The sequence below is a fragment of the Necator americanus genome, chromosome I (genome assembly GCF_031761385.1).
Source record: "Necator americanus strain Aroian chromosome I, whole genome shotgun sequence".
Lineage (NCBI taxonomy): Eukaryota > Metazoa > Nematoda > Chromadorea > Rhabditida > Ancylostomatidae > Necator > Necator americanus.
The window spans coordinates 16,952,855-16,966,370 of NC_087371.1; the positions used below are offsets into that span (position 1 = coordinate 16,952,855).

A 13,516-nucleotide genomic window follows, 5' to 3' on the forward strand; every position below is an offset into this window, starting at 1 on the left:
ACATCATTTTGGAGTATTTTCGTGACACAAACAAACACACACATAGCATAATCCATCATAGCACTATTTATTAGTATTTGGCATATTATATTATTTGATTTATTTGTTAAGCGTCCAATTTGTTTCTTTAATTCAGTTTTTTTTTTATAATTTTTCATTCTACATGAGCGGCTATACTAGGAAGAATGAGAAAGAAAGGGTCGTTTTCTGGAGGGTCTTCTATGGAAGGAGTCGCTATCAGCACAGCTTTCTTCCCAACTACACGCTTGACCCTGCGTTAAAGGCATCACTGCAAGAATCTGAGGTGCTACGGATTTCAGGTGGAGTATTCGTATACGGGATAGTAGATTATGGAGAGGGGTGTGATTCCGTCCATTTCTTCCTAATTGTCGTAAAAAAAAACGGAAGATGCGGCTCGTGCACAAGGCTGGCGCGCTCCAATCGAACTCCTTGTAGAAAATAGTGCGCCGGAACGATCGAAACCGTATCTTCCGGGTCATTTTCTGCGGCAATTAGGAAGAAATGAACGGAATCACCCTTCTCTCAATAATCTACAATTCCGTATACGAATACTCCATCGGAAATTCTTACCACTCCAGATTCGTGGGATGATGCCTTTAAAGAGGAGTTGCTCTATCTTAAGTACGGACATAGCACTTTTCCCAGCGTACATCTAAACAAAACAAATTTACAGGTGTTAAGTTGGGAATCTAAATAAAGTTGTAACTAGTGTTACAATTTTTTCTGTCAAAGTCCTCCCTTCTCGAAACCGCCGCATTATGCGCTGAATTTATGCTTTCATGCTCTCCCAGCAAGTAAATCGTGTTGCTAGTAATGTAGCTGAATCGGTATCGAGCCTTGACAAAGAGGGAGGAGGATTTTGATGTGTTATGCTGAGTATGAGAAACTTTGACCCATTTTCAGAACTTTGATAAAGATGATATTGCCGAAATGTCAGGCCATAAATAAGACTGCGCTAAAACCTCGTTTGCGAAACAAGAAAACAAAAATTATCAGAGATATATCATAATTATATAATGAAATAATGTAAAATAATGTATAATGATACGATAACAAAAAAACTCACTCAATCCGATCATGCCAGAAAGCCTCTGGAATTGGCCAATGCCCAGTCGGCGGCCGTCCACCAAGCCCTTTCACGTAGACGAGTGTTAATGGTCTAGTTTCCATATGATTACGTAAACGAAGGCGAGCTTTGTCTCGATCCGACATCGTATCTTCATTACCTTCTCGAACGCCTAAAAGTAGTGAGAATTTTGGAAGACGAGTTAATTACATGTCGACAAAAAGCAAAAATACAGACTTGCAAGGGTTGGACACTCGAAGCGAACGATGATACCATTGAGTTGAATTGCTTGAACAATCTGATCTACCATGGGACCAATCAGTTTATGTGATTGTAGGAGAAACGATCGTCCTGAAATGGGAAAATAGATGGACAAAATCGCCTAAAAACACCTATAGTAAGAAAAAATCTTTTACAGCGAATAAAATGTACAACTATTGGAAGCCTCACCACCGGTTGAACCACAAACTGATTCGATCGGCTGACCACCACTTGGAAGAATAATTGGCGGGGTTAGAAAAACTCTTGTTCCTTTTGAAGGGTAGCGCAGAACCTGAACATCCTAAACCTTAGGTTGCTTCGAATGCCTTGAAAATGTTATCTTAACTTGCTCCAAGAACTCGTTTTGGGGCCTAACATAACAATATGAAAGTGTTGAAAAAGATTTTAAAAAACTTACACATGTGTACAGCCTCTGATCCCAACGGAATGATTCAATTGTCATTTCTGATCCCAAATACGGTCTTGTCATTGGCACTAGCTGAAAACTCAACACAATGACTTCTTGAAAGACACGCTGTGATTAGTGCCAATAAATGGGAAATAACACTCGCAGAATAAAAAATAGAACAATACACCTGCGCTTAGTTTCCTGGGGTCATATTCTTCGAAATTCTCATAATTAACCAGCAGGACTGTGGAGACCGATTGAAATTACAAACCGCTGTGAGGTTTGATTTCTCACCTACCGCCTTGAAACCATTTTGACAAAACATCGGGGGTAGAAAGATAAAGGACTTGTCCATGTCTGATTTCGAAAGGGCGTAGTCTTTCTTTCTGTCTTTCACGACCTACTGATAATCTTGATCTGCTAGACGAAAATGAAAAAAGCATGGTTCGAACTACATAGATGCAAAGTCTAGGTGTTGCGCACCTCCGCAGAAAAACCTTAGGATGCTGCTACATTCTGCCGGCGTTGACGATGACAAAATCAATTTCTGATAGGAAATGATATATTCCGCTTAGGAGAGAAACTTCTGTACAGCACGTGGGTAAAATGTAGTTGTAGGGGGGAACTTATTTCTGGAAGTGAATAACTTAATCAGTCGGGCCCCAAGACTTAAGAATTATTCTTAGAGGATCTATGACATGTAAGCTAAAGTTGCTGAGAGAAAAAAGTAACACAGAGTGTCCAGAAATAAGGGCACCACTGAGTAGCCCCTCCCCAAGTATATCTTCGCCCTTGCACTTTTTCCTCAATGAGAAACAATGTTTGGTGTTGTTTGAGAGATGTTTGGGAATTATTCGTCATTTTTTGTTTCATGAAAATGTATGATAGAATGTCAACAATTGACTCAACTTATTAATGCAGTAAAACCATAGATACCGCGTCTCCACTTGGTTACTGCTGCACGTTATACAATGGTAGCACTTTTTTGTCACCGCTAATTTCTAGTTTGATGAAGGGAGGGACAACACACATGATAATCTGGGTGCAACGTGATTTTTATGAAGAAAACATTATAAATCTCCACACTATGAGTCAAATGCCAGGTCAATATAACAAGAGACATTGTGTTGTACCGTCGAGAAGTAACGGTTACATTAATCTGGCACAACAGTACGTGTAAGTAAACTTTGGGAACCGGAAGAAAATAGTAATTTTCACAGAACAACTAGTTCTGGCGTACAAAAATCTACCCACTCGGAAGTCAGGCGGAATATCTGCTGCAGATGTTGAGTCGGTGATCGCAAACAGTACCACAGGCTCAAAGTACGTTGGGAATCGTCCACATCCATAATTATCGATTCCTGAGGATAACACACTCTCTAGTAATGATGGCGGCTTTCAAAAAAAAAAAAGACAAGGATCCATATTAGGTCACAATAAATAGCACGTCACCAAAAAAAAAACCCACCCATATTGCATGGATACAAAATCGATAAATGAAAAGCGCATACATAGACATGCACACATAGAACCACCAACCAGTTTGGGCACGATGAACATTGATGAATTTTAGAGCATTCATGAAAGCGTCTGAAATCGAGCCGCGACCGCGTGGGCGTAAACGCTTCAGTTGTTCGTGCAGAACAGCACTACTTTCACGCCACCCGGACTGCAAAGGAAAAAACAATACAGTTGAAATAATAGCTAATTTGAGCACTTTGGCTATTAAAATATGATAATTCACTAGTTAACTATGTACCTTAATGCAAGCGGGATACTCTTCGGTGGTTATGAGGAAAAAGCGATCATAACCGCGTGTCGCTACGTCCTTCATACGCTGCTGCAACTGTGTTTCTTAGCAAAAATTGTGAGTTTCTTCAGATCTCGCAAATCTTACAACCTAATCAATGAATACCTTGATGGACCAAACCTACCTTTTGCAACGCATCAATAATGTTACGAGCAACATCCAAATAGGAAGTGCCCAGATATGTTTTCTGTGCCATTGATGCGCTTGTGTCAACGATCAACAATATGATAGTCATGACTCATCCGAGTGCGGGTCAACGTAGACGACCTCCAACACAGAAGACGGCCACACCACACACCCGAACCTGGATGAAATGAACCGCTGTCCGCGATGTAGGCGTAGCCGTTTAGCGGGAAAATGTTATTGCGTGCACGTGCAGACTTAGTAAATTATCGTAAGAGAAAAGATGCAACGACGGAGACACGTGTGGGAATTAGGGACTTAGCTAGCAAGCACTTTGACAAAAGCATGGAGATGATTGCTGTTCGTTATTAGTGAGAAATAGGTCCTGGATATTCAAGTTGAACATATTTGAGTAATCCGTTAGATGAACTACGAACTCTTCTCGCTGTTCGAAGATCCTGCCAGCAAGAACGCGAAGCGCAGTCAACATTAGAGGTTGTTTGATCTACAACGGTTAGTTCAGTGTTTGGAAGACCATAAGGAAGTATGCTGAGGAATCTGGAATCTCAATGTATGGACATAAGTGCTCAAAAAATCCCACGTCTGCAACTGCTGAACTGGTGAGAGTCGCCAGCTCTCAAAGATGTCAATGGCCGCAGTGATTCCGGAAGAATTACCCTCGTCCATAGCACGTTGAATTAATATAAGTTTCAATAACATAACTTAATCAAAGGGACCCATAGCGACATCTTCACGCTGAAATTTCAAAGTGAGTTTCTTTTTTTTAAAGCTGAATTAGAATAAGAGTGCCAAGTATGCAACATACAACTATCTATGTTCTAAAGCTTATAAGGGGATTAGTAGTTCTAAAGTTTATAAGGGGATTAGAAATCGCAGGGAAACATTAATTTGATTCAGGTCCCATTTTTCTCTACCTCTGGATTTTTTGCATTTTTTTCTTACATGCAATACACACCTCCCCTTATTGCAAAGAAACGGATTATCCCTTTTACCTTCATGAAACTGAACCAGTAACAGAAGATTTTCTCGTTTTCGTGTTGATGATTCTTAACTATTAGACAACTTCAGTCATTAGCACTTTTTAGGTAATTCATTATATCACCCGTCAGAGAAATGTAAATCTGTAAGCGGAAATGTTGCAATTTTGAGTTTTGCTTCGTAAAACATCTCTACGTGTTTGTCTGTTGCAATAAGAGAACACAAATTTTACCTACTTCAATAACTGTTATATGAATGACAGTTTATGTTGAAAAATAGGAGTAGGAAGGAACCAAACACGGAAGTGTGAACATCCACTAACTAGAAAATCTCAATTCTTTCGTGTTTTTTCTCCCTCCTAGATAGGGGCTGTTAACTATTTTGATCCAAGCAACTAAGCTTTAAAATCTTCTCTTCTAAAATTATATATAGTGGCATGAAAACTATACTTTCCTTGCTTATCTTAAAAGTGTCTCTTCTTCAAATCAAATACGTCTTTATTACCAAGATCAGAATATTACTGCTCAATCGCATAAGAGCTTTTCTGAATGCGTTGTCTAAAGGAACTAGTTGAATTGTACTCAACGGGATCAGCGCTGAACAAAATGTCAGTTTGTGCAACGTGCAGCTCGTCCTCTTTCCTTCTTTTTGAGATCAAACTGACATTATCCGACGAAATGTTTTCTCCGCTATCCTCAACTCAATATCCGTCTTCTTTCCCACGTAGACACGACTTTGCTGGGCATTGCTGTGAAATCTAGCCAATACTGGCTTAGAAGTGCACAATTTACTATGATGAGAGTACAGTTTGCATCTGGCTTAAAGGCATCACCCCACGAATCTGAGGTGGTGCGGATTTCAGGTGGAGTATTCGTATACGGGATGGGAGACTACGGAGAAGGAGGTGATTCCGTCCATTTCTTGCTAATTGCCGTAAAAAACGGACCGGAAGATACGGCGCCGCACAAGACTGGCGCGCTCCAATCGAACCTCTTGTACAAAATGGTGCGCCAAAACGAATGAAGCCGTATCTTCCGGGCCGTTTTTTACGGCAATTAGGAAGAAATGGACGGAATCACCCCTCCCTCCGTAGTCTCCCATCCCGTATACGAATACTCCACCTGAAATCTGCACCACCTCAGATTCGTGGTATGCTGCCTTTAAAGGCATCCCCCCTCTGAGATGATGCAGATTTCAGGTGGAGTATTCTTATAATGGATAGTAGATTATCGAGAGGCGATTGATTCCGTCCATTTCTTCCTAATTGCCGTAAAAAACGGCCCGGAAGATATGGCTTCAGGCGTTTTGGCGCATTATTTTCTACAGGGAATTCGACTGGAGCGTGCCAGCATTGTGCGGCACCGCATCTTTCGGGCCGTTTTTTACGGCAACTAGGAAGAAATGGACGGAATCACCCTTCTCTCCATAATCTACTATCCCTTATAAGAATACTCCACCTGAAATCTGCACCATCTCAGATTCGTGGAGTGATGCCTTTAAATCCAATAACTCAACTGAGACAAAAACGTCATCATCCGGACAAATAGTCGGGAAAAATTCGTATTTGAAAAGCCGGATTTCTCTTCTCGAATTTTAGTGTTTCAGCACTGAAATAAAAGAAAAAAAAGAAAAACGAGATCGAATGTAATTCATTCGTTCGAAAACCTTTCAGAAGGTCGAATGTACTCAAATAATCAACGCTAAATGGGGCTAAAGATTTTGGCGCAGACTCCACGTATGGCCGACGATTTCAGTTCATATTAGATCAGTTTTGTTTGTGCTGCTTTGTCGTAAAATTTACCTTCAGCATCACTCTACACCACAATATTTCTAATTTCCACTTTTCTGCTAACAGTGACCAGAGTCTCAGATTTTCTCGAACGCTCCGTTCAAAAGCCGTAATTGCGTAATTTGTGAAGAAGTGAGCATTCTTAGAAGCAATTAATCGACTAAAAGACGTTATCAAAAGGCTATTGCTACTTATGTTTTTTTTTGTATGATCAATTGAAGGCAGGATACCGCGAATCTGACGCGGGAAAAGCGGGAAATACGAAGCTGGAGTTGTAGATTGCGGCATTCGGGATAGTTGAGCATCATCGTCCTGTCAAAGATCAGTGATGTCTTCTCACCAGTCTATTCAATTGATACCAATGAATAGGCTGCTGAGTAAACCGGAACGTGAGCACAGAAGCGCGTTTTAACGTACATAGTAAGAGCAAAAGCCGTCCCCATGCCTTTTTTACGGTTGATTAGGGAGAGATGGACGGAGCAACTCCGAATCGCAGTCTACAGCCCTATCTCTAGCTTTTCGCACGGATTCCCTCAGCACGTCAGATTCGTACTGCCTTCAATCTAAGGTTGACGTTTGGTCGCCGTTAGACGCATTGTGTCGGCTTTTGGGCAATGGCACGCACCTCAATCGAACGATAGGACGACAGTCGACCGAGCAGTGGCACCGATGCCAAGAACGATTGTTATGGGCTACGAGTACGAAAAAATTATACAATTCTCAAAGAATCGGATTAAAATGCCAAGACCTGTGACGCAATTAAGTGAACAGTCGTGCCTGCGGTGTGAATCTCTCTGGTTTCATAAGGACTAATGAAGAATGAAGACGAACAAGAATCTTGTCGCGGCGCCAACTCCTTCCGCAATTGCACCACAAGCCAGGTCGCTCTGAGGGGGACGTCAGGTACCCTCAGCTTCCGCAACGACTTACCCTAGGGTGAAATGAGTGGCGACAGCGACCGTTAATTGCGCTGCGCAGCACTTAATAGCATCAGCAGAGCATTGCGCTGAGTTCAACTTATGCCCATCCAAACTCACGATCGTGCTCGTAACAGTGGTATAAGGGAACAAGTTCAAACATTAACTAGTGATTAAGTATCACTCTTTAAATTTACAGGAATGAAAAACAAGTGTTGAACTAAGGGCAGACTACATCGGTTGAAGTTCCGAAATCTATTCAAATTCTTATTTTCCATTCTCGATTTTAATTTTAGTTCTCAGTATATTGAGACTAATAGATCAATAAGCTACAGTTTGTTCTCGTTCTATTACTCTTTGCCACTGATCAGCTAGTAAATATGAATAGTAATATGAAAATATCATGATCACCTTGATCACCTTGACTCCCGTTGATCTTCGAATTCGAAAGCAGACGCCAGTAATTCTTCCATTTCTCCCGATCGCGTGCTAGGGTCGCCCAATGGTTCCTGCTTTCGCGTGGGACACGAAGAGTATCGTATTTTCATTGAAGGATTTCGTGAAGAAGTTTGACCATCGGGTCGGCGGTCTTCCTGTAGTGTGCTTAATATCGCGGAGAACCCAGTCGCCCACGGCTCTGGTCCAACGGTTGTCGTTAAAACGCATCACGTATCCAGTCCATCTTATTTTACTTTCCTTGGCAAACGCGGCGGCGTCTCTAATCTTCGATTGCTGACGTGGGAGAGCTTCGAAACCCGTCTCGCAATTGAGAGAGTGAAGAGGGATACTCCCAGCATCACTCTCTCAATTACGCCTTCAGTGATCTTCCTGCTGCGAAAAGTCTAGGTCTCCGAAGCATAGTTCAAAGCAGGAAGTACGGTGGTGTTTAGGAGGTGAGCAGCAGGGTGTTCTTGGTCTTCTTCACTACATCCTCGATGCTCTCTAAGCCGCTCGTCTCCTCATGCTCAGCTCGGGGGTCAGGTAGTTCATGATGTTCATTTCCCGACCCAGATAAACGTAGGCGGTGGCATGTTATGTTCGTTCCCTTGAGCGTGAATGGGCCATCCGAGATCCATCCGTTACGCATGAACATCGTCCTTCGCAGACTCAGCTCAAGACCGATGCATCTACATGTTTCGTCGAATTCGATTAGCATTCGTTCCGCTTGACTGGTGCCAGGTGTTCTCAGAACGATGTCGTCAGCAAACGCCAATGGTGTAGCTGCCGACCGTCAACCTTCACTCCCATGTCGTGGCATTCCAGCTTTCCCATTGCGTTCTAGAAGGTGGCTGCGAATATTTTGAGTGAGATTGTATCACCCTGTGGACTCCTCCCCCCAGGCTTACGTGACCGCTTCCGTCTGAACTGAGTGGAAGACCTTCTTCAAGTAGACGAAGGTGAGACAGAACGGCATCTTGTACTCTTGTGATACCTCCATGGGTTTCGAAATAGTGTGAATGTAGTCAATCGTGCCAAATTCTTTTCGAAACCTTTTCGATAAGCCGTGACGGACAGTAAGCAGATTGGCTGCCAGGTTAGTTGCCGATGTCATATGGATCCCCCTTTTTGAACAATAACACGGTCTTGCTGGTCTTCCACTGTTGGGGAAGTTTGCATTCCGACAAGTAAAGCGTGAAGATCCTCGTCAGAGCGTTGACAGTACTGGCGAAATGTTATTCATGTTTCCTGGTCTTATTGTGTCGTGACCGGGTGCCGAACGATTTCTTACCGACATGATAGCATGTCGTACTTGGGAGGGGAGAACCTCTGGAATGACATCTTCGTCTTCCCTCAGATGGTGAGGAGGCAAGTGGACATGGCTGAGGAAGAGATCGGAGTAGAGCTCGTAGATGATTTTCTCCTGGTTGTTCCCGTCGGGTTCCGAAGAGCAGTCATCATCGTCTTGCAATCGGCGAAGCCTCGACGGGCATAGCGGCTGCTTTTTCCCGCCTTTGCAGCTTCAGCCAGTAGTTCTGCTCTTCTCTCTTCAAGGTCTACCTTTATCGCTTCTCTGCAAAGCCTTGCGAGCTCGGACGTGAGTTCTTGGTTGCCTGCGGCTCGTGCAGCTCCATGCTGGCGTATCAGCTGGAGAGTTTCAAAAGACAGGCGTCTCTTGGTGGCTTTAAACCTCTACGCCTCCCTTGTGCAGTCGCGAAGGTGTTCAACTAGCCGGTCGTATTCCTCGTCGATTTTGTCCATTGCTGAATCTTTCCAAAAGCCGGCTAGCGTAGCAAGGAGATCCCAGTTAACAATAGTTCTGGGACTTCGCTCTCTGAATTTCGCTGCTTTCTTCTCTCTGCGGATAAACGAAAATCTTTCCCGGAGTAGGCGATTGTCCGATACCGTTTAAAACTTTGGCACAACGGCGAAATTCGTCAGGCAAAACCTTTTACTGACGATGATGTGGTCGATTTCATTACGGTACCCTCCACCGGGTAACATCCTCGTCCAGCGTAGGAGGGAGGGCTTCTGGAATTGCGAGTTGCCATGGATGGTCTTAGTCGTCATGATGAAATCGGAGAGTCTCTCCCCCGTTCATTCCATTGTAGGCCGTGGATCCCGATGTGAAGTTCCTCAGGCGTTCTTTTTTTTCCGGGCTAATTTTGGTGTTGAAATCACCAATCATGACCTTTTAGAAAGTATGGTCTCCTCTGTAAAACTTCTGCAGGTCCATATAGGAAGTTTCTTCATCTTGTCCGTAGCTTGATGTTGGGGCGTAAGCGTCAGAGATAGTCAAAGCTGGCAGTGAACCACATCTTCTCTCCCACAGATATCCGATTCGGGTCGTAAGTTGTTCAAAAGAGTCGATGTTCTTTGCCATACTCGTGTTGACGAGGACGTCATCTCCACCGACCCTTTTACTGTCGCATGATTTAAGAACAGTTCTTCTCAAGTTTCGTATACGACGTTGAGAGGCTGGCATAGACTCGTCGCAGTCAGTCTAATGACGTCGTACTTAATCTTCTTGGCTTCCATCATCAGATCTTTAATGGTTACTTCCGATGCAAACGTATGTGTGTTGTAAATACAGATCGCGTTCCCGGTCCTTTTCCATTTTGGTAGCCTAGACGACTCCTGCAATCCCGTCCCTCCTGACGCTAACGCACCAGTCTTTTCTCCGGAGTCAGGAATCTTTTTTGTTACTGTAACACGAGTAAATTTTAAAACCCATGGACAGGTTGCAAGTCTCTAGTCCCACGGATTTGGGAGCGTTTGTTCTCCCAAAGTGACAAATGAAGCTTATTTGTTGGAGGTGACTCCAAACCGCCGCTCTTGCACCTCCCAGTCATTTGATTGCAGGCTTTTGGCTGGATCAACGTGCTGAATACAAGGACGTCATGAGTCAGTCCTGGCTCACCAAAAACAGTGAGTCCATCTCCTGAGTCCACCCGCGTCTCTGGGCAGGCTCAAGGTCGCTTTTGGTCCGCGATTAGCCCTGCCACCTTGGGACGCGCCACGAAGTCTCGCGACTAACCAGCTGTGATCCCTGTAATGAGGGGGATCCGTGCATCATGATTATGCTATTTAATAACGGGCTTATTCTATCACGTATGTATGTATAGTAGAGTCAAAACATGAAGCACGTGCGCAATGGCGTACGCGGCTTCTCTCGAGGCGCTTCGGTGGAGCGTGGTAAAACCCTTGCTGGGACCACCCATTGCTACGGTTTGCGACGGTCCCACCTCAGTCCCAACTGCTGCCTCTACCGTACGCAAATGCGCCGCAACTACACTCGTGATTCATGTCGTTTTGACCCGACTCATATATTTACAACATTCATTCTTCCTCTTTTTGCAAATTTACATCCCACGTACTGTCATTAAATACGCGACTTTATGTTCTATTGGATGCTGACTGATCAACTTCACGTGCCACGCATGTGTAATGGACGTTAATCCGTAATTGCTTACACGCATTAATAGTTTCTAAAAATTGCTTCAACTTTCACCGAACAACATTATCCACACGAAAAAGAAAGGCAGTAGGAAAGAAATAAACGACTCTGTGCATTTGTAATTACACGTACAACAATTTTTGAAGGTTCTACCAGCTTCAAAGCTTTGTAGAAGGACTACCGCACTCTATGGAAGTCAACAAAGAAGACTTACTCATTTTATCCCTACACCTTCCATCACCTTCGAAGAAGAAACAAAAGAAAACCATTTAATATTATTAAAAAAAGCGTTGAAAAAATAGTATCAGTAAGAATGCTGAAGTGACACAGATGGTAGCAAAGGAATAAATGAATAACCAGCAGAACATGTCCTCAATGACAAGAATTCTACTCATTATTAGCGGAAAGACTATATATCAGCCAATACGGTAGTGACTCTGGTCAGACTGGAGCGTTTTCGTAATCCTAATATGATCAAAACACAATCAAAGTACAGTTTTTCTACAAAAAAAAAAGCAACAAGATCATCCTGAGAATCTGTGAAAAAACCGCAGTACATGAGTTAAGAACGACTACTAAAACGTCATCGTCGAAAATCTACGGCTGCACAAAATTGAGTTTCATCCCTCTGCAAGACATCGGTGGCTTACGTAATAAAACACTTTTTTGCGGCTATTAATAATGCCGAGGGAGCAGTACGCAATGACACTTTCCAGGAAAACAACATTTTCTTAGTATTAGAATCCAGCCAACAGATTAACAGCTTTTTGTTGGGCAAAACTTTCCAAAAAAAAGACTGTCAATGACATGCAATTAATTAAAAGAAAGGTTGCAATTGGAATATTATAATTCATGGATTTTATTTATGACAAATGGATTTTACTTCTAATGTTTCTTCTACATTACTTTTTTTCTTTCTTTTTTTTTTCTTGGGAGAGAGGACTCTGTGCACAAATGACAATGTTTTGGCACCGAGCAGACTCTTACCTCATGTGTACTGTTCTCTAGAACCATCGGTACGGATGTTGTTATTATTTATTTTTGTTGATTATATGGAGCACTTCCAGATAAAATAGCGTCTGAGCAGACATGACGGTCGCAATCGTCACGTTGAGTAGATCAAATAACTTCTGCTAATGATCCAAAACCGATTTAGGAAACTATCAGTTTGTAGGACCATTTTCGTTTAGATTTTGTTCCATTTTTGAAACAAGCGGATATTCTAGCAATACACTACAGAACTTTTAATGCATGAATCTTGCATAGTTTTGTATCGTGTAGTCTTCGCACAATAATTTGATTATATGTTTCAGGTGTTACTTCTGCGGGTCATCGCAACTGATAATTAGAGAAACAGTCTCACCACCTGACTCTCGTCTACTTTCTTTGTACTTATGTAAGGCAGCATACCACGAATCTGAGGTGATGCGGATTTCAGGTAGAGTATCTGTATACGGGGTCGTAGATTATGGAGGCGGGGTAGTTCCGCTCATCTCTCCCTGCATCACTGCAAACAGTCGCTCCCAGAATGCTGTTTTGTACGACGCCATCTATTGCAACGCTCCACCCCTTGCACCGCCTACGCCCTGCGATTCGTCGAAAATCAATTCGGACTGCCCCAATAGGCAGTAAAGAACGCTGCACGTGCAAGGGTGGCGCGCTGCAATAGAAGATATCGTACAAAACAGCATTCTGGAGGCAGCTGTTTGCAGGGTGCAGGGAGAGGTAAGCGGAACCACCCCGGTCTCCATAATCTACGACCCCGTATACGGATACTCCACCTGAAATCCGTACCACCTCAGATTCGTGGTATGCTGCCTTTAAAATGGAGGAGTAGTGCGGACTTCGTGTATAAACGTTATAATACCTACGACTGTAGTCGAGACAAAACCACCTGAACCTCGGTGCAGTTGCGTAGGCATCTGCACTCGAAGTGGGCGAAGCTGGAGCTAGGATTTGGAATCGAGACGGGGCCACCGCTAGTTTCTCTCGTACTGCAGTAATGAGTAGTGCCAGCGAGCGTCCAATCTCGATCCCAACCGCGCCGCTTCGGCCGCAGCTGCTTGCGCAATTGGACCGACTTTCAGATAGTTGATCGTTGAGGGGACTTGATCGATTCTTGTCTTTTCAGTTAGTGATCCTAGTCCGTCCGAAAAGAACAGTTTTAAACAAAGTCCACTCCGTCCATGCAAACGTTCACAGCAGATTTGCGCAAGTGACACTAAA

General features: G+C 43.3%; 3 protein-coding genes across 4 annotated transcripts in view; all 3 read right to left on the reverse strand.

Annotated features, from left to right (window-relative positions):
* The window catches only part of RB195_005840 (uncharacterized protein), a gene marked incomplete at both ends in the record, with an annotated part of 12,990 nt that extends 9,188 nt beyond the window's left edge, over positions 1-3,802 (reverse strand). For both annotated transcript variants that reach the window (XM_064178614.1, XM_064178613.1), the window contains 8 exons: positions 1,088-1,259; positions 1,325-1,438; positions 1,538-1,640; positions 1,767-1,847; positions 3,012-3,118; positions 3,297-3,426; positions 3,517-3,597; positions 3,692-3,802. In XM_064178614.1, coding sequence (XP_064035642.1) covers positions 1,088-1,259; positions 1,325-1,438; positions 1,538-1,640; positions 1,767-1,847; positions 3,012-3,118; positions 3,297-3,426; positions 3,517-3,597; positions 3,692-3,802 — 899 coding nt within the window. The remainder of the gene's footprint in view (positions 1-1,087; positions 1,260-1,324; positions 1,439-1,537; positions 1,641-1,766; positions 1,848-3,011; positions 3,119-3,296; positions 3,427-3,516; positions 3,598-3,691) is intronic.
* A 4,479-nt stretch (positions 3,803-8,281) lies between these two features.
* Positions 8,282-8,551, reverse strand: RB195_005841 (uncharacterized protein; the record flags this gene model as incomplete). Its single annotated transcript, XM_064178615.1, has 1 exon — positions 8,282-8,551. The coding sequence occupies one exon, from the start codon at positions 8,549-8,551 to the stop codon at positions 8,282-8,284; it is 270 nt and encodes an 89-aa protein (XP_064035644.1).
* A 1,476-nt stretch (positions 8,552-10,027) lies between these two features.
* On the reverse strand, positions 10,028-10,318 carry RB195_005842 (uncharacterized protein; the record flags this gene model as incomplete). Its single annotated transcript, XM_064178616.1, has 1 exon — positions 10,028-10,318. One exon carries the CDS (start codon positions 10,316-10,318, stop codon positions 10,028-10,030), a length of 291 nt encoding a protein of 96 aa, XP_064035645.1.
* Positions 10,319-13,516: the final 3,198 nt, after the last annotated feature.